Source organism: Ipomoea nil, unplaced genomic scaffold (genome assembly GCF_001879475.1).
Source record: "Ipomoea nil cultivar Tokyo-kokei standard unplaced genomic scaffold, Asagao_1.1 scaffold2610, whole genome shotgun sequence".
In the NCBI taxonomy this organism is placed as follows: domain Eukaryota; kingdom Viridiplantae; phylum Streptophyta; class Magnoliopsida; order Solanales; family Convolvulaceae; genus Ipomoea; species Ipomoea nil.
Window position 1 is genome coordinate 667,950 of NW_017619038.1, and position 19,224 is coordinate 687,173.

The 19,224-nt window shown below is 40.9% G+C and overlaps 1 protein-coding gene across 1 annotated transcript; it reads right to left on the minus strand.

The window, feature by feature from the left end:
• Positions 1-496: 496 nt before the first annotated feature.
• On the minus strand, positions 497-4,238 carry LOC109154152 (ubiquitin carboxyl-terminal hydrolase 17-like). Its single transcript, XM_019302015.1, has 9 exons — positions 4,178-4,238; positions 2,355-2,440; positions 2,177-2,224; positions 1,914-2,037; positions 1,710-1,764; positions 1,172-1,257; positions 913-1,075; positions 707-827; positions 497-613 (listed from the first exon to the last, which is right to left on the minus strand). Exons 1-9 carry the CDS (start codon positions 4,236-4,238, stop codon positions 512-514), a joined length of 846 nt encoding a protein of 281 aa, XP_019157560.1. The 3' UTR covers positions 497-511.
• Between the last annotated feature and the right edge of the window lie 14,986 nt (positions 4,239-19,224).

The following is a 19,224-nucleotide window of genomic DNA, read 5'->3' on the forward strand; positions in this document are numbered from 1 at the left end:
CTATTATCAATAAACTATCAAAACACAATATTATCAACACATTATTATCAACATACAACACATTACATATTAACACAATATTATCAACACACAACACACTACATATTAACACAATATTATCGACACACTATATCAAATACTAAAGTAAAAGTAAAGGAGCAAGATCACTTATTCCTAATGTAATAATTTTTTATTCAAAGTGATGAGCATGCAACCAAAACTAAAACTTACGTAATAAATTTGCATATGATAATAGATACTTTATACTTTTAAGTATATATGCATGTATAAAAAGAAGGAATAAAGCACATGATCTTTAAATATGATTAGCATGCTACATTCATCACATAGATCGATCATAAATAAATACAGTGTATAGTGTACTTTTTTTTTTGAATACTAGTGTACTTAAAAGCTCGTAATGAAACGTTGACAAACCTCTCCACTGCCGTCTTCCTCATCATCATTCACTTCAGACTTCCATCAAGAATCTCAGTATGTGTGAATTGTTTTAAAGCTCCTTCCAGGCTTGCAATATCTCCATCAATTCAACTATAAGGTCCATTATTCTTTCATGCCTCTCAGATTTGCCTCCACAGCTCATGCACTCAATCTACAAATTATATCATTAATTTATCAGGAAGGAATTTCTATGGAGATCATATAAATCAAAATTTTTACAAGCTCCTAGAAGACCACAGATTACCTTTGAACGAAGGAAGCCCCCAAATGTAAGCCCAATGAGACTTGTCTGCTCTTCCAAAGAGCATGATGTACGGACACCTGCTTCCTTTAAGCAAACAGATTGCATGGTCTCAATGACATACCTACAATTTCAATATGAGTCAACTATGCAAGAGCATTTGGAGGAGTAAAGTGAACGAATCTCAAAGGCTGTACAAGTAAGCTCACCTGAGAAATTCATGAGCATCTTCTTCTCTCCCATTACCAAGACTGCTCACAATATTCTCCAAATGGGAAATTATCCGGATAGGGGAGAGCGGAGAATTCCCATTCTTTGCTTTTAGAACTAAACTCTCAAATTCACAGTTGAAACACCAATCTTTCTTTGCACCTAACAAGAATATGAAAACAAGATAGGATCACTTTCTTTTAATGAGAGAATAAGATTCAAAAATCAATTGCATAAAATTATTATTGAGAAACATACATCCTTTTGAATGGAAGCCTTGAAGGAAGTAAGCCGTGAAGGGTGGAGTAAACGCTAGGCACTGAGGGACAGCATTAGCATAACAACTGCAGGATATTAAATAAAAGTCATGCATTTGTAAAACCCAAAAAAGTCAACACTTAAAAGCTTTCTCTATTAGAGTGAAGTTCAGATTATTAAAAATACAGAAACATGGGTTACAACACAAGCCAAAAAGAAACAATGTTGGATGGAAATTCAAAAAAGAAATTTATGCTCTATGGGATCTCATAAATTATACAGAGTATCTCTGGTTAGCTAGTCTAGAATGTAATGAATATGTTAAATGGATAGTCAACCGCAAGTGATATCAAAGATGGAGCAATAGAATAGCCAACATAAATTATGCAGGAACATCATGTGGAATTTTACCAAGGTGTAAGGGAGAAGATTTGGGAATGTCACACATAATGGTACTTTATGCACCTTAGTAGAACATACATAACAAATGGTCTAACTAAAAAAAAAAAAAAAAACAACATAACAAATGTTCAGTTACATAGTTACATACTGATCATCAATTTGTTGCTTTACAATGGCCTCAAACTCTAATTCTGCTATAAACTAATTAAATAGAAAAAAGTAGAGAAAGAATGTAAAACAACCTGCTAAACAAAACGTTATTCCAAGAAACAAACATAAATAGATCAACATGCCAAAGAACAAATACGATGGCCACAGCATACTATAGGAAAATATTTACCTTCAGTCTGTGAGTCAGCAACAAATCGCTCTAAGCAATCAACAAAATTTGTACCATTGAAAGGGTCCCCACCAATCCCCACACAGGTTGATTGCCCTAGGCCAACAGTAGTTGTTTGGAAAACCTAATACATAAGAGATGGAATCATTACAAAAATGTATGGCAAAGTTCCATTTTTTTTTTCAATATTCATGCCACATCACAATTTAATGATTTATGAGTTAGAGACCATGAGTGTGGTGGTTAAGTGGATGGCAAAGGACCTGAGGGACATTCTTGTTGGCTAGGTAGAAGCTCTGGCAGTGGTTAACCTATTAAGATAAATATAAGTTTAGAACCACATAGACTTTTTCCCCCTTTTTGCCAGAGGAATGATGTGCCAAATATATATATATAATGAATACAATGTAATAAATGACTGTACTAGTGCACTATACATACTGTTCTTCCATGCTTATATTTGGATTGTGACATTTTCATATACGGAGTAATTGATTTTACAGATATTGTAATCTGGACTATTCCCACTGTTTACAGAGAAATTTCAGACCAAAGTAAGGTTTAAAAGAAGAAGAAACACCGTATGGAAAAAATTTCTTCAGAAGCATGTTTCTTTGTGTTTTAGAGTTTATTCTTTAGAAATAAATAGCAGTTGGATCTTGAGAGGTGAGACCTAAAAATAAAGTAAGGTTCCAGAGGCATACCCAATTATCAGAAGGATGAGAGAAGAAACACAGAAAACCAATTGATACCTGATACGAAGCAGCAGCGGGACTGATAGTTGTGGCAGTGGAGACGGCGGATGAGAGCGTTGCGGCGGTGAGTCGATGAACAGGTGGAACTCGCGGCACGTCGATCGGCTGAGGAGAACTGTCGCGGCGGCTGAGGGAGTCGCTGGTGAGGCGTCGGCGCCGGCGTGTGTTGAGGGAGGGAGGTGAGGCGTCGATCGGCGTGTGTTAAGGGAGGGAGGTGAGGACAGAGAAATGTTGAGGATTGTGAGCGAGGGTTTTCGATGAACCCTTGCTACGAGAATTATTTTTTCTTTTTTGAATTTTTTTTTTTTAGATATTGTTTCCGCTGCCCTTGCTACGAGAAAGGGCAGCGGGAAACTCTTTTCGTCTCTTTTTTTTTTTAAACCGCTACCTTATTTTAGAAAGGGTAGCGGTTTCTTATTCATTTATTTACAATAATGCCACCGCCCTATTTTTTTTAAATAATACACTACCCTTGTTTAAAGAAGGGTAGCTTAAACTCTAATTTCTTTGCTCCATTTTGTACTCGTGTAAGATTGTATATCGAGCATGATTGTTAGTTACATTTGAAGTCTTGTATATCCAGTTACATAATGAGAACTTGAGAGCATGAGAATAACTTTCGTATGGTTTATTGGTATGATATTACTTGTAAGCATGAGTTGCTTGATAAGTTTGTTGTGCCGTTTACATGTTGATATATCTAAGTTGTTAAGTCTTTTGTATCGAAGCATGCATGTTGATATTATAGGTTGCAAGCATATAGAAAGTATGTGATATGACTATAGTTGCCTATGAGATGAGTTTGTTGTATACGAATGTTATCAAATGTTTTTCCAAAAGTATATTTATAGTTTGAGAGGTCTAAACTCTTTATGTCTTGTTTATGACTTTATCTATTGGATTTTAGACTTATGATATTTGGATGTGTTTTGATGATGTAGACATTCGGGTGTGTTTATTCCCCTTATGCTTTATTTAAGTTGATGGATGGTTAGTTATTTACTTATTTTCTAGTTCTACCCTTAGCATGTGCAATCACTGCGGAGTGGTGGTTGTGGCGGTGACATTCCCACTAGTTATCTTATTTAAGTTATTTATCTGCTGCTTAGTTATGTTAATTATGGATTAGAATTGTAATTAAGTTTTAGAAAAAGTGGGGTGTTACAGTTAACATTATCATACTATTATTAACAACCATTAAACTTACATACTAATCACTTCATTACGACCATAATAAACATCATCAACCAAAAACTCACCATTTTCAGCCTCATCTCCATGCCACCTCGGCCCATAGGAGTCCACTTCCGGTGTTGCTGCTTCGCCGGAAGGGAACTGCACACACCACCGTCGGAAAAAGGGAGAGGGTCGCCGGAAAAGCAAAACTGAGTCCCGTCGTTAACAGATCTGCTGAGCTACCCCGAGTCCGTTGTCTCTCCGCGTAAGCTGCTCACTTCGCACCTCCTGGTCGTCGGGAAACTCGAGCTCGCCGGAGAAAAAGGAGGATACCGCTGCTCCACCCTCGCCGGAAGTAGAGGATGTCGTCGTTGCCGTCATCTGCCGCCGTCATCGTCGGCCATCCGCGTCGATCTGCTGGTCCCGAGCCGATGGTGGTTTCGCCGGAAAAGAAAAGAGAGACAGAGTGACGGGAATGAGAGCTGTTTGGTGGTTTGTTCTCAGCTGAATAAAATAGCTCATCAACCATGTACATTCATATACTATAATATGTTAATTAGGGCAACTTACCAATTGGGCTAGGACAAGGATAAAATTAGGGCTCAACACTTGGGTTGGAACAAAATGATTGGACTAGAAATACATTTGGACTTAAGAATTTAAATCATTTTAGGATAGGAAATCTGATATGAAGAAATACGGGTTCGTCTCAATAAACTTTTTGATTAAGAAAAAAAACTTAGAATAAATCATCGAAGGAATAAAATAATTATATTTGAAACGTTATAAAATAAGAATTTGGAAAAAAATAATTTGGATTGTCACACTACCCATCATATTGTATGTCACCATAGCATGTTGACTAATGCAAAAGAGACCCAAGGTATGTTTGTTGAACTACCTAATGGAGGCAAAGCTGATATTACACACATAGGATCTGTTTGTGCTGATGATTTGGTTCTGCAAAATGTATTCTGTGTGCCTGCTTCATTACAATCTAATCTCTGTCCATGAGCTAATTAAGACCTCCAAATGCAAAGTGTTGTTGTATTCTGATTGGTGCATTATACAGGATCAGGAATGTGGGAAGATGATTGGCTTGGCTAACTTGCAAAGAGGGTTGTATTACCTTGTAAAACCAACTCCTCCTGTTTCTAATAAAGTAGTACAAGCTAGAGTCAATTTCTGTAATTCTGCCAATACTTGGCATGCTAGATTAGGGCACTGCTCTTATGAAAACTTGAAGCAATTACCTCCCTTGTTGAATGTAAATTTCAAAGTGAATAAAGATTATGTTTGCAACACTTGCCATTTAGCAAAACAAAGAAGATTGCCCTTTTGTACTAGTTCTACTATCTCTAGTGAATGTTTTGATCTGATCCATATTTATATCTGGGGACCATACCACACACACACCATATATGGACACATATTTTTCTTAACCATTTGCATTCAGTTTTCCAAATCAAGGACTTGGGAAGCCTAAAGTATTTCCTTTCATTGGAGGTTGCTAGGAATCACACAGGTATATCCCTAACTCAAAGGAAGTATGCCTTAGACCATTTACATGATGTAGGTTTCCTTGAGAGTAAACCTGTAAAGTGTCCTATGGTCGAGACAAACAAGCTCTCCCAGGAGGATAGTGAAACATTATAGGATAACACTCAGTACAAAAGATTGGTGGGAAAGCTCCTATATTTGACCATCACCAGACCTAACATATATTTTGTTGTGCAACAATTGTCTCAATTCTTAGACAAACCTACTATTTTTCATCTCCAAGCAGTCCAGAGAGTGCTTAGGTACATTAAAGGCTGTCCTGGACAAGGTTTGTTCTTCCCTGTATATTCCAATCTGAAGTTGAGTGGCTTTGCTGATTTAGACTAGGCAGCTTGTTCTGACACAAGAAGATCTGTCACTGGTTACTGTGTGTTCTTGGGAAATGCTTTGGTATCCTGGAAGTCCAAGAAACAAAGCACTGTCTCTAGATCATTCTCTGAAGCGGGGTATAGAGCCCTTACTCTTGCTGTTTGTGAAATACAGTGGTTGTTCTATCTTCTTCAAGTTCTCCAAGTGCAGACAGTAGAATCAGCCATCTTGTTCTCTGACAGCAAATCTGCAATTTCCATGGCAGAAAATCCAGTCCTACATGAAAGGACTAAGCATATAGATATAGAATGTCACTTGATAAGAGAGAAAATCCAAAAGGGCATTATAAAACTCTTACAGGTTCCTACTGAATATCAGACAACAGACATCCTGACTAAACCCCTACAACCTATGCTATTTCAGAAGTTTATTTCCAAGCTGGGGTTTCATTCCAAGTACACTCAAGCTTGTGGGGGGTATTAGAAGAGAAGGAAAGAAGTTAGATAAGTTGGTTGGTTAGAAATCAGTTAGTACTGTTAGTACTATTCTTTCCTTTCGGTTAATACTGTTAGATCAGTAGCCATTGTATATAAACCTAGTGTATCTTCAGGGGTGACCACGGTTAGGTTCGAACCTGAAGGTTCGAACCGAACCGTGCACTATTGAACCAGAATCGGAACCGAACCATCCATATGGTTTCGGTTCCGGTTCCTAATTATTGGTTCCGGTTAAGGTTCGAGATGAAAAGGAACCGGAACCGGCGGTTCCGATTCCAAACTGGAAAAAATTAAAAATTATAATGTTTTATTTATTTATTTTTTTAACTAAATCTGGTTAGAACCAACGGTTCCAACCGGAACCACCGGTTCTGAACCTGAACCAGAATCGGAACCTTACTATAAGGTTCTGGTTCCGGTTTATCCATTTGCGGAACCGGAACCGATGTATCTTCTTCTCATTTCTCTTCTCTCTGAATTCTGTTCTGTAATATGTTTGGTTCAAGGGATCTCAGATTACTAGGGTAATCTAAGAAAGATAATCTTAGATGACCATGTTTGGTTTAGGCAGTGTTGCAAAAATGGCTCGGCCTGCTAGGTGCCTAGCGTTTTATTCCAAGTTCCCAACCCTGGTAACTCAACTGAACATGAACCACAGAGGCTAGACCTTTGCTTACTGCGCACAAGGAGCCCCCTCTCACTTTGAGAGGTTGTTCCCCCTCTCACTTTGAGAGGTTGCTCCCCCTCTCACTTTGAGAGGTTGCTCCCACACTGCCTGTGACACCCCGTAAATCCAAACACTGAACGAGGATTAATTGAAGAATTAATCCAAGTTTCCTTGCTAATCTATTTATAAAAATCCTGAAATTTAATAGTCAAAGGACTAGATTTTGACTAGTCAATTAAGTCAAAGGGTTGTACCTTGTGCTTCTTGAGTTGTGCCCTTGTTCCATTGTCTTTCCAACATTAGTAAGGGTAGGAATGTCTTTCTACCTAAGAATTGTGATTCAAGCTAACCTAGCAAGACTCTTTCATTTCATTCACCCTTCAACCTAAAACACAAAAACTCTAGCCTCTCTCTAAAATGATTTAGCTTCTTCTCCAAGCTAGAATTTTAGCATCCAAGTCTTGCAAGATTTTCTCCCAAGATTCCTACTTTCTTCATCTTGAGCATAGGGAAGGGTAAGATCCTTAGCTTTTTGGTATTTCTAACCTCCTTTTAGGTGTCTTTTTCTAAAGTTAGGATCTTTGTTGTGTTTTGTTATGTGTAAGAAGTTGGTGTGGAAGAGGAGCTCTAGGAAAGGCTTTTAAGGGTGAAAAGAGGAAGTTGTTAGGCTACAAAGGTAACCCATGATTTACAAAACCTATTTTCTTACTTATATGATGATTCTTGGCTTCTACTTGTGATTCTTGTGTTGATTTATGAGATTTGATGCATTATATTGTGGTGATGCATGTTAGAACTTGTTCTTAGGGTTCTTGAATGCCATTGCTTGGCTATTTCTTGGGTTCAAATCATATTATTGTTGTGTGTTAGATTTTGGGTGTTTTGGACTTAAATTTGGACTTGTTGTTGAAAATCCCCGAAGGGATATTTTAGAGTACAGGTGGTACCCGCGGGCGGAACGGCGGGCAGAGACCTACCCGCCGCCCCACCCGCGGGGTACATGGCCTCGTGGGTGTATGTACCCACGGGTGGAACCGCGGGTGGAGGTCCACCCGTGGCCCCACCCACGGACGGGGTACACTGTGGGTGTTGGCCGGGGATTTGTTCAATTCCCCGTGATTCTTTTGTCTCGGTATTGATGTTTTGACCTCCCGTTGTTGTTTTAATGGGCAATTTGTGTGTCTTCTTGATGTTTCGTATGTCTAGAACGGTGTGTTAGGAATCCATGTTGGATTTGGTGTCTTGAATCGTGCTAAGGGTCCAACTTTGTGATTCGTTGGGCTAATGTAATTTTTGAACGTTCCTTGGAACAAATTTTGGTTTACCCGTTTGGTAAGCATGCTAGTTTGATGTTGATATGCTAGTATGTGTGGTTTGTTCCTTGGTATTGAGATTGCCAATTTGTGTTGACAATCATTTGGTGTTGGATTGGAATCCTTTGTTGATTGGGTATGGTCTCATGTCTTTATTGCGATCTTTTGATTGATTCATATGATATGATCGTATGTAAATTGTTGTACCTTTGTTGATACTCGATTAAGACTATTGTTGAGTCTTAGACGTCTTGGTAATGATGATGACCTTGTGTGACTATGATTGAGATTGGTGGTTTGTTACTTGAGCTTTGCTCACGAGATTGGCGGTTTTGTGATATTATATTTAATGGTACCCTCGTGTACTGAGAGATCGGTGGTGAATAGGAGTGTCGGCGGGGGGCGACGGTCCCCGGAGGCAAAAGGTTGGATTCAGAAGTACAGGGTGGCACTAGGAGGTAATGGTTGGAACCGAAATAAGGCCAGGGTAGCCATAAGGTTGGAACAGGGCATAAGGTCTGAACTATGATACTCGTGACATGTAGTTGTCACTGTGGCATGTAGTTGTCACCGTGTGAATGTGAATTCCTTGCTTATGAGCCTGTTTTGATGTATCCTACTTTGTGATTAGTATGATGTATCCTGAGTTTTGTTGTCTTTCATGTTTGTGGTATTGTTGATGTCGTGAGGATGATGATCCTCGTTTCTTTTGAGAGTGATTGATGAGTCTTAGGTGTTGACTTCTCTCTTTGGTTTTGAAATGATATATATTGTATTCCCGTTCCAAATGGTTTTGATTATATCTATCTACATATGTTATTTAACTTGAATTGATGGGTTACCAGCAATATTCGCTGACTGGGTGTAATCCCTTGATTCTGCAGGTTTTGAGTAGATGCTGAGAGCGCTAGATGTGGATCGCTAGATAGAGTAGCTACCATGTTTAGATGTTACCTTTTGTTGACATGTGTGCCTAGTTTAGCGGCATGTGTGCCTAGACGTTTATTATTTTGTTGACTTGTTAGTTTTCCCGCATGTGCACCTATGTTTGAGATAGGTGTTGCATAACACTTATCGATTTTATATAGCTTCCGCCTGCTTTATGTCTTGATGATTAGATGTTTTCCTTTGAATTTAAGATTTAAAAATGTGGTAAAATCAGGGGTGTTACAGTTTGTATCAGAGCCTAGGATGTTTGGATTTGGACGCTAAGAAGTTAAGTGTGGTTTGAGACCATAAGAGGACCTTTAAGTACCTAAGTGTTTAGGACTTAGGACTTCTAGGACGCGCGGTGAGTTGTGAGTTGTTTGTTGTTTGTTGTGTTTGTTTCGTTGCTTCTGTTTAGTTTTAGCGTTCTCGTCTTTAGTGCCAGGTAAGGGTCCGTTGTTTGTTTGTGCCTACCATAACAGTGTTGTTTCTGTAGAAGTCTCGCCATGGCTCCGCCTCGTCATCGTGCCCGTACCCCGGAGACGCCGACCAACGAGCAGTTGGCTCAGAACCTGCAGCATCTGACCCAAACGATGCCGACGTTGAGTGATGCCCTCTTGCACAACAACAACCCTCCTCCTCCGCCGCCGTCTACCGGGAATCGAGACGAGGGATGCTTAGTCTCGGGGCATAGGCCGCCAGTTTTTGTCGGAGAGGAAGATCTCGTGTTGCTTGAGGAGTGGATCCAGTCCCTCGATAAGATATTCGTTGTTGTGGGTTGCCCAGAAGATCGCCGCGTGGAGTTGGCTTCTTTCTACTTTAGCCACGAAGCTGACCTCTGGTGGGTGCACGAGGGCCCCGCGTACCAAGAAGAGCCTAGTTTTGACTGGTCAGCTCTGAATGACAAGTGTAACACCCCGTGTTACGGCCTTCAATCCCGGATTAATTATTTAATTAATTTCGTTAATAATAATTAAGAAGGATTTAATTTGGTTAGGATTCTCTTTAATTAATTAATGTGGTCCACCATGGATTGTGGACCCTTGCCTAAACTAGAGTCTTAAGCCTATTAGGAATAAAGAGAGTAAACCTTTTACTAGTCAGATTCTAATTAGGAATCCTAGACCTATATATCTATTAGGAATAAAGAAAGTAGGCCTTTATTATTCAGATTATGGTTAGGATTCCTGATTCTATAAATAGGGGATTAGAAAGCAATTAGAACCCTTACCACCCATAGTTATATTACACGAAAATATTCCCGGGAGATTCCCCGCCACCAAGCCTAGGGAGATCAATCGGATGGAAATCTTAGAGAAGAACCTTAATAGCCAAGGGAGGATTAATTAAGGCTAAGAGGTAACCCATGTCTCAACAAAACCTATTTTCCTTGCTATAATCTTCTTCTTTGGCTCCTTCTATATGCTTGCGTCTTGATAAATCTTTTATGATGATTATGATATGATCTTGATGATTGATGATATGATCTTATGTGTTGATCTTGATAATCTTGATGATTATAAGAGGATCTTGATAATTGTGTGATGTTCTTGATAAATCTTGATGTTTTTGATTTTAAAGATAAACTATGATTTTGATGATTTGAATATGATTAGAGCCCTAGGTTAAATTGGGGATTTCGTATTGCGATATTCTTGATATAATTGGGTGGAATTTCGCATGTTCGGGTATTAATTATGTTTAGAAGTCATGTTAGGATGTGTTCAATATAATTCTTGGTTTTGATCCATTATATGACTACGTGGTGTCGTCGTTTATGTTTAAAAGTGTCTAAACATGATTTCGGGTTCCACGAAAGATCCCGGGACCAATATATCGAAAAAGAGTCAGTGGGGGTATGGGAACCCGCCACCTACCCGCGGCCCCAAATGGGCGTTGCCGACAGCGAGCAGTGTAATACCCCGAAATTTTAAAACTTTTCATTCTTTTAATATGAAAGCAATTCTATTAAATAAATCCCAAATGGAGCAATTTAAACTTAAGGTCTGGGGTGTTATGCCACATCTGAGCTGGAGAACTCAGATGCACAGGCTATTCTAACTAACTATCCTCAAATAATGTCATTACATCATCAAGGCACATAGGCCGAAAAGAAAGACTAACTATCTAAGCCGAGGTCCTCTAGCGCGCTCCGGTAGCTAATCATCTATGCCTGAATGCCAAATATATCTGTTCAGCGAATGATGTTGGTAACCCACTCTAACGCGTTAAAATACAATATAGGTAGATATATATACATAGATATAGGAAAACCATTTTGAAGCAAGAAGATATATACTTAGGAGACTCTAGATTTAAAACCAGGATTAGACTCGACAGATAGGGATAAGCACATTCAAAAATTATAATCAATTACATAGAGACAACATCATATGTATATGTATCTAAGGTCACAGTTTACTTTCATGTCATTCACATCATCATTCAATCAATATCTTTGTCACACAAGCATACTTTGATGGCGCCACGGGACCAATCGCATGCCCCAAACATGAGGGTTAGCGCATATAGCGCTAACACGGCCCCGCAGCACCCTACCTCATACCGCAGCATGAAGGAATTGGCCGCAGCCAATTGTATAGACTGTCGATGGATTCAACGGCGAACCATAGCCCTACACACCACTAACGCATTCAGTCGGTAGACTGTGATCCTCTTTTGGGGACTGCGACCCTACACACCGCTGGCGAGCTCAGTCGGTGGGTCGTAGCGGATCATAGCCCTACACACCGCTGAGGGATTCAGTCGATGGACTATGACCTTTGGGGACTACGACCCTACACGCCGCTGGCACGTACATTCGGTGGATCGCAGCCGACCATAGCCCTACACACCGCTGACGAACTCAGTCGGTGGACTATGGCCTTCCACGTGGCTTGTAGCCCTACACACCGCTGATGCGTTTAGTCGGTGGACCACAGCGCACGAGGCCCATTTGGTGGACCGCAGCCAAAGATTGTATTTCTGATCGCAACCAGATTATGAACCGCAGCTCATGTAAAACCAATTTGACCGTAGCCAATCATGCACACATAACACGTAGCAAGCACATGCAACCCACATTAACACATAGGGGGGGGGGAATGTATAAATAAAACTTATGCGTAGTCAACCACATACTAAGAATAGTCCAAAGGGGTTCATACATCTTCCACCTAGGTCAACGGGTTACCGATTCAACTAGCATGCAATACACAATACTCTTTTATCCTACGAACGGTACCCGAAACATCAAACTAGACTCAGGCATGACAAACGGAGTCTGTTGGGACACCACGAGGGTTGGGGAACATCAAACGGGGAAGCCAAAGTCCCAAAGTGGGAGAAATCCAGCGGGTGGCCGGCGGGTGGAGGATCACCCGCCGGCGACGAGTCTCCGGGCAGCGGGTGCCCGGCGGGCAATCGTCTGCCCGCTGGCTGCCCACTGCCGGCGACGTCCTTTTTGGGCAGCGGGTAGGTGGCGGGTCCCCTTACCCCCCGCTGACTCCTTTTTCAATAAATTGGTCCCAGGATCTTTCGTGGAACCCGAAACCAAGTTTTAGACACCTTTAAACACGAACGACGACACCACGTAGTCAAATAATAGATCGAAACCAAGAATCATATTGAACATATCCTAACATGACTTCTAAACATAACTAACACCCGAACATACAAAGTCCCACCCAAATATACACCAAGAACATCACAATATAAAATTCCCGATTTAACCTAGGGCTCTAATCCCATTCAAATCATCAAGATCATAGTTCATCTTTAATATCAAGAAACGTCAAGATTTATCAAGAACATCACACAATTTATCAAGATCCTCTTATCCTCATCAAGATCACATATAAAATCATCTCATCAATTATCAAGATCATATCATAATTATCATGGAAGATTTCATCAAGACACAAGCATATAGAAGGAGCCAAAGAAGAAGATTATAGAAAGGAAAATAGGTTTTATTGAGACATGGGTTACCTCTAAGCCTTAATTAATCCTCCCTTGGCTATTAAGGTTCTTCCCTAAAATTTCCATCCGATTGATCTCCCTAGGCTTGGTGGTGGGGAACCCCTTGGGAATACTTTTGTGTAATATAACTATGGTGGTAAGGGTTCTGATGCTTTCTAATCCCCTATTTATAGTATTAGGAATCCTAATCATAATCTGAATAGTAAAGGCATACTTTCTTCATTCCTAATAGATAATTAGGTCTAGGACTCATAATTAGAATCTGATTAGTAAAATGTTTACTCTCTTTATTCCTAATAGGCTTAAGACTCTAGTTTAGGCAAGGGTCCACGATCCATGGTGGACCACATTAATTAATTAAAGGGAATCCTAGCCAAATTAAATCCTTTTTAATTATTATTAATAGAATTAATTAAATAATTAATCCGGGATTGAAGGCCGTAACACGAGGTGTTACAGGCAGCCGGCGGGCAGTCGGCTGCCCGCCGGGCACCCGCTGCCTGGTACTTCGCCGCCGACGAGCAGCTGGCGGGTGGTCCTCTTCCCGCTGGCCACCCGCTGGTTTTTCCCACTTCGGGATGGTGGTTTCCCAGTTTGATGTTTCCCCGACCCTCGTGGTGTCCCAACGGACTCCGTTTATCGTGCCTAAGTCTTTTCGGGTGCCGTTCGTAGGAAAAAAGCGTCTTGTATATTACATGCTAGTTGAATCGGTACCCCATTGGCCTAGGTGAAAGAAATATGAACCCCTTAGGATTATTCCTAGCATGTGGATGACCACGCATAGGTTTCATTATACGTTTTCTCCCCTTTCCCAGTGTATTAATGTGGGTTGCATGTGCTTGCTATGTGTTATGTGTGCAAGATACCCCAATTTGGTTGCGATCAAATTGGCTATACATGAGCTGCGGTTCATAAGCTGGCTGCGGTCAGAAATACACTTTTGGGTTGCAGTCCACCGTTTGGTTGCGATCAAACGTTTTACATGAGCTGCGGTTCATAAGTTGGCTGCGGTCAGAAATACACTTTTGGGCTGCGGTCCACTGTTTTGATGAGCTGCGGTTCATTGGTTGGATGCGGTCAACCCCTTCGTGCTGTGGTACGAGGCAGGGTGCTGCGGGGCCGTGTTAGCGCTATATGCGCTGACCCTCATGTATAGGCATGCGATTGGTCCTGTGGCGCCACCAAAGTGTGCTTATGTGATTAGATAATGATTGAATGATGATATGAATGATGTGAAATAAGCTTGTGACCTTAGGATATATGCTAGTGTCTTTATATGCTCGATTATAACTGTTGAATGTGTTTTTCCCTACTTGTCGAGTCTATTCCTGGTTTTAAAACTAGAGTTTCCTAAGTATATATCTCCCGGCTTCAAAATGGTTTTCATATATATATATATATATATATATATATATATATATATATATATATATATATTGTATTTTAACGCGTTGGAGTGGATTACCAGCATTATTCGCTTAACAGATATATTTGGCTTTCAGGCACAGATGAGTAGCTCCGGAGCGTGCTAGAGGACCCGAAGCTTAGTTAGTTAGTTTCCTTATTGGTATGCGTGCCATGATGATGTATTGACACTGTTTTGAGGATATTTAGATAGTATAGCCTGTGCATCTGAGTTCTCCAGCTCATATGTGGCATTGCACCCCAAACACTTATGTTTAGTTATGCTCTGTTTCGAGGTTTAATGATAGTATTGCCTTTATTTCATAAGCATTCAAAGTTTTAAATTTTAGGAGTGTTACAGTTGGTATCAGAGCCTAAGTTTGACCCTAGGATAAGACTCTTAAGACAAGACTTTAGGACGTTAAGCTTGAACTCTAGGTGTTTAGGCACATAGGACTCAGGAAACTTAGGACGCGCGGTGAGGCTGTGAGTTTATCTATCATTATCGGTCTAACTTCCCCTAACACTATCGTGTGCTTAGTTTAAAAAACCACCTATACTTATAGCATCAAGGTAAGGATGCAACCCACTAACTTACCATTACGATAAATATTGGCCCTATAGACCATCAGTATGGCACCAACAAGAAGACAGTCAAGGACCCCAGAACCCTCCGCTCACGAATCTCTTGCTCAGAATGTACAACAACTAAACTCAGGTCACCCAAGCACTAAGAGATGCTATCATCCGTAACAACAACCAACCACCCTCAAACGGGAACCCAGACGTGGCTCGCCAAGTCTCGAGCCATCGCCCACCTACCCTCACAGGGGAAGAAGATCCTACAACCCTCGAGGAATGAATCCAAACGTTCGACAAGATCTTTGAAGTAGTGGAATGCCCGGAAGAACACCGTATGGAACTAGCCTCATCCTACTTCGAACATAAGACTGATCTTTGGTGGGTTCACGAGGGACCTACCTGTAGGCAAGAACCAGGATTCAACTGGGAAACCCTGAAGGCTCGGCTACGGGGACGTTTCCACCCCGCGCATGTCTCAACTTCGAAACTCGAAAGGCTTTAACCGTAAGTAAAACCAAGACCCTCAACGAGGCTTGCGCTAGCACCGCTGACCTTCACCGAATCCAACTTCTACAACAGGGATTTCAGGAACAGACCCGGAAAAAGAGTAACAGACCACCTGCATAGAAAACTAAAACGCCAGTAGTGAAGTAGTGCATGAACAACGTTTTTTCTTAATCTCAAGTGCGAGGTAAGTATATCATGTCGAAATGTGAACCCTTTGCCCTAGCTTAAAGTATCATTCTCCCTTGAATCCCAGCCTCTCGATATTTCTAATTGTTGAAACCCTTGCCTCGAATCCTTGATTATCCTTGAAAGCAATTAAACACCCATTATGCCCTTACTCACTCTTGTACCTAATTTATCCTTGGAAACCTTAAATCGTTATGAGCTTGGAATCATTGCCATTGCTCTAAACATGTATCCCTCTCTTTCGAACGCTTGCTAACACCCTACCAATGGTGTAAACCCCTTGCTTCTTCTAAGTGGCATAAGGGTTGATGCTTATTAGGTTAGTGTTAGGATCGTTGTTGAAAAAGGACTCGGCGTGTCAAGAAGAGGCGACGGACGCGCGGAAAGTGTCGTGCACTAAGCTTCCCAGCAATAAAGGTCTTACTTTGGAATAAGGACCTTGATGGTTTTAAGGCACCGTAAGAAGTACATGTGACACACAAAATCGCCAAACGCCATGAGATGTCGAGAGCAGTCAACCAAATGCATTCCAATGAAGAGAAAGGCATCACTAAGCATTTGGTCACTAAAGGATTAAACAGGGACCGGGTGACAAGCCGAACTTCGAGAAAAACCAAGAAGTCTTGCCAGTATTTAAGGCAAGGAAAATACAAAGTTGGTTTATAACCGACTACCCTGTGAATATTACGAGGTTGCAATTGGAAACCAGACACGACCTACTAAGCAACAATGAAGGACATGCGAGAATCTTGACTCATCCAGAATAGGGGTGTAAACGAGCCGAGCCGAGCTCGAGCCTGGGTAGGCTCAAGCTCGAGCTCGTTAATGAAGGCTCGGCTCGAGTTCGAGCTCGAGCTCGATTGAGCTTGAGAATTGATGCTCGAGCTCGAGCTCGGTAACTTTCGGGCTGCTCGAGTTCGGCTTGAGCAGCTCGATTGTTCGAGTTCGAACTCGAGCTCGATCTTGAACTCGAGTTCGAGCTCGATTTTGACATTGAATTTGACCTATTTAATACTTTTGATTTAAAATTCAAACTACTTTGTTTTATCCATACATAAATAATAGAAATCTTTTAGGGATTTTAAGTTTGAAATTTTAATTTTTAATTGTTATTTTTATATATTATTATTATATTATATTATATTATGTATTATATATATTATATATTATATGGCTCGCGAGCGGCTCGACGAGCCACGAGCCTAGAATATATAGGCTCGGCTCGAGCTCGATTACTAAACGAGCAGCTCGAGCTTGGCTCGAGCTCGATTTTGACCGAGCTCGAGCCGAGCATTGACCGAGCCGCTTGCAAGTTGCTTGCGAGTTGCTCGGCTCATTTACACCCCTAATCCAGAACTCGTGTTTAAGGTGCAACAACGTTGTTCGATGAGTCATTCTATGTATTCAAGCCCCTTTTGTTGTTCATAAGAGCGTGGAAGTGTTTGGACTTGAAGTTGTGCGTTTTCGGGACTTTTCCCGAAGAGATTCCCTCTTCACAATTACGTTCCAGCGGGCCCCCAACGGGACATTGACGGGATCCTGACAGGACCTTGGCAGGCGGTCGACCGCCCACCTCGTGCCCACTGGTACGGTATGATGATCTCTTGACTTCTCGTTTTATTAATCCATTGCGCACTTGTGTGCCTCGATCGATGAACGCAAGTCTTGGGTAAGGAATCATGGGTTGCCTAAAAGTGGTGACCTTGGTAAAAGACCTTGACCCGCAAGACGCCTTCGAAAAGACACAACCAATTACATTACACATGGAAGTTGCAGTTGGACTCTACGATGCAACCGACCAGGGATGGTTGACGAGAGGAATTGTACAAACCAAGGAGTCGAGTTGGGAGCTCGTGCTAAGGACTTACAAATGTCTGAAAGTCAAGCGCTAAGGATGGACCAGGCTTCCTTCAACCATGGACATCGTTCGAGTAATCAGAGGGCACCTTACAAGTTGTGAAAAATCAAAAGTGTGTTGTTCGTGGTGCTAAGGAAAGAGTAAAGAGCACAATGGTGCCAAGGCCTCAAGGGATTTTAAAGGACCAACAAGGAAATAAGATGACTCGTAAAGTCACCGAGTCATTCCGCAACAAGGTTAGGTAACCAACTGCACTTCAAGAAGAAGAGGAACATGCAAAGGCGCCTTCACTAATAAAGAGTAACACAAAAGGTACAACAAGCCGAACTCCAGGGAGAACATGAAGTCTTAATCACCAAAGAAGAGATGAAATTCAATAAGGAGAGAAAGTCGACTCGAAGTTTATTGACTCCCAATAGACTTTGGGAAGAATTTGGAAGTGCACCCTAGAGGAATTGGCTTAGCTAACCGACTAGGTCAAGACTTTTGGGCATTTTGGGAGAGTATGCACGGGATTCATCACGAGAATTCCTTCAAAATCGGTAAGGATGGATGAGGCTTTAGCCTGAAAAGAAAATATCAACGGAAATCTTAGAGTCAAGCAGCGCCAAAACTAAAGAAAAAGGATCGTCAACTCGTCCTTACGTCATAATCAAGCCTCAAACAGGAATAATCGCTCGAAGTCGAGAATCCTTAACCCTATTCTACCCAAACTCCCTTCCTTCCCTTGTCTATCAAATGCCATTTCGTTGAAAAACCCGCTTTACTGTTCCAAACCTCATTCTTGATTCCGTATTCAAATGATACCATACAAGGTGGCAACCTTATTTCCTAAGTTACAACTTTGAAAACATCGATCCTATTTCCCAAATTAACCTTGTCTGCATATTTGAAACCTGAATCGTCCACTCTCTTTATCCTTTTAACCCACTCGTTCCCAAAAACTCAGTATACATAGATATATAATTATATATTTTCCCCGTAGAACACTTTCTCTATATGACCACAGCACCAATTTTGACTCGTTATCCCCGTAATGATTTCTAAGCTTCGGGGATGAAGCTTCTTGTAAGGGGGGAAGAGTGTAACACCCTGTGTTACGGCCTTCAATCCCGGATTAATTATTTAATTAATTTCGTTAATAATAATTAAGAAGGATTTAATTTGGTTAGGATTCCCTTTAATTAATTAATGTGGTCCACCAAGGATTGTGGACCCTTGCCTAAACTAGAGTCTTAAGCCTATTAGGAATAAAGAGAGTAAACCTTTTACTAGTCAGATTCTAATTAGGAATCCTAGACCTATATATCTATTAAGAATAAAGAAAGTAGGCCTTTATTATTCAGATTATGATTAGGATTCCTGATTCTATAAATAGGGGATTAGAAAGCAATTAGAACCCTTACCTACCATAGTTATATTACACGAAAATATTCCCGGGAGATTCCCCACCACCAAGCCTAGGGAGATCAATCGGATGGAAATCTTAGAGAAGAACCTTAATAGCCAAGGGAGGATTAATTAAGGCTAAGAGGTAACCCATGTCTCAACAAAACCTAGGGAGATCAATCGGATGGAAAGAATTAGAT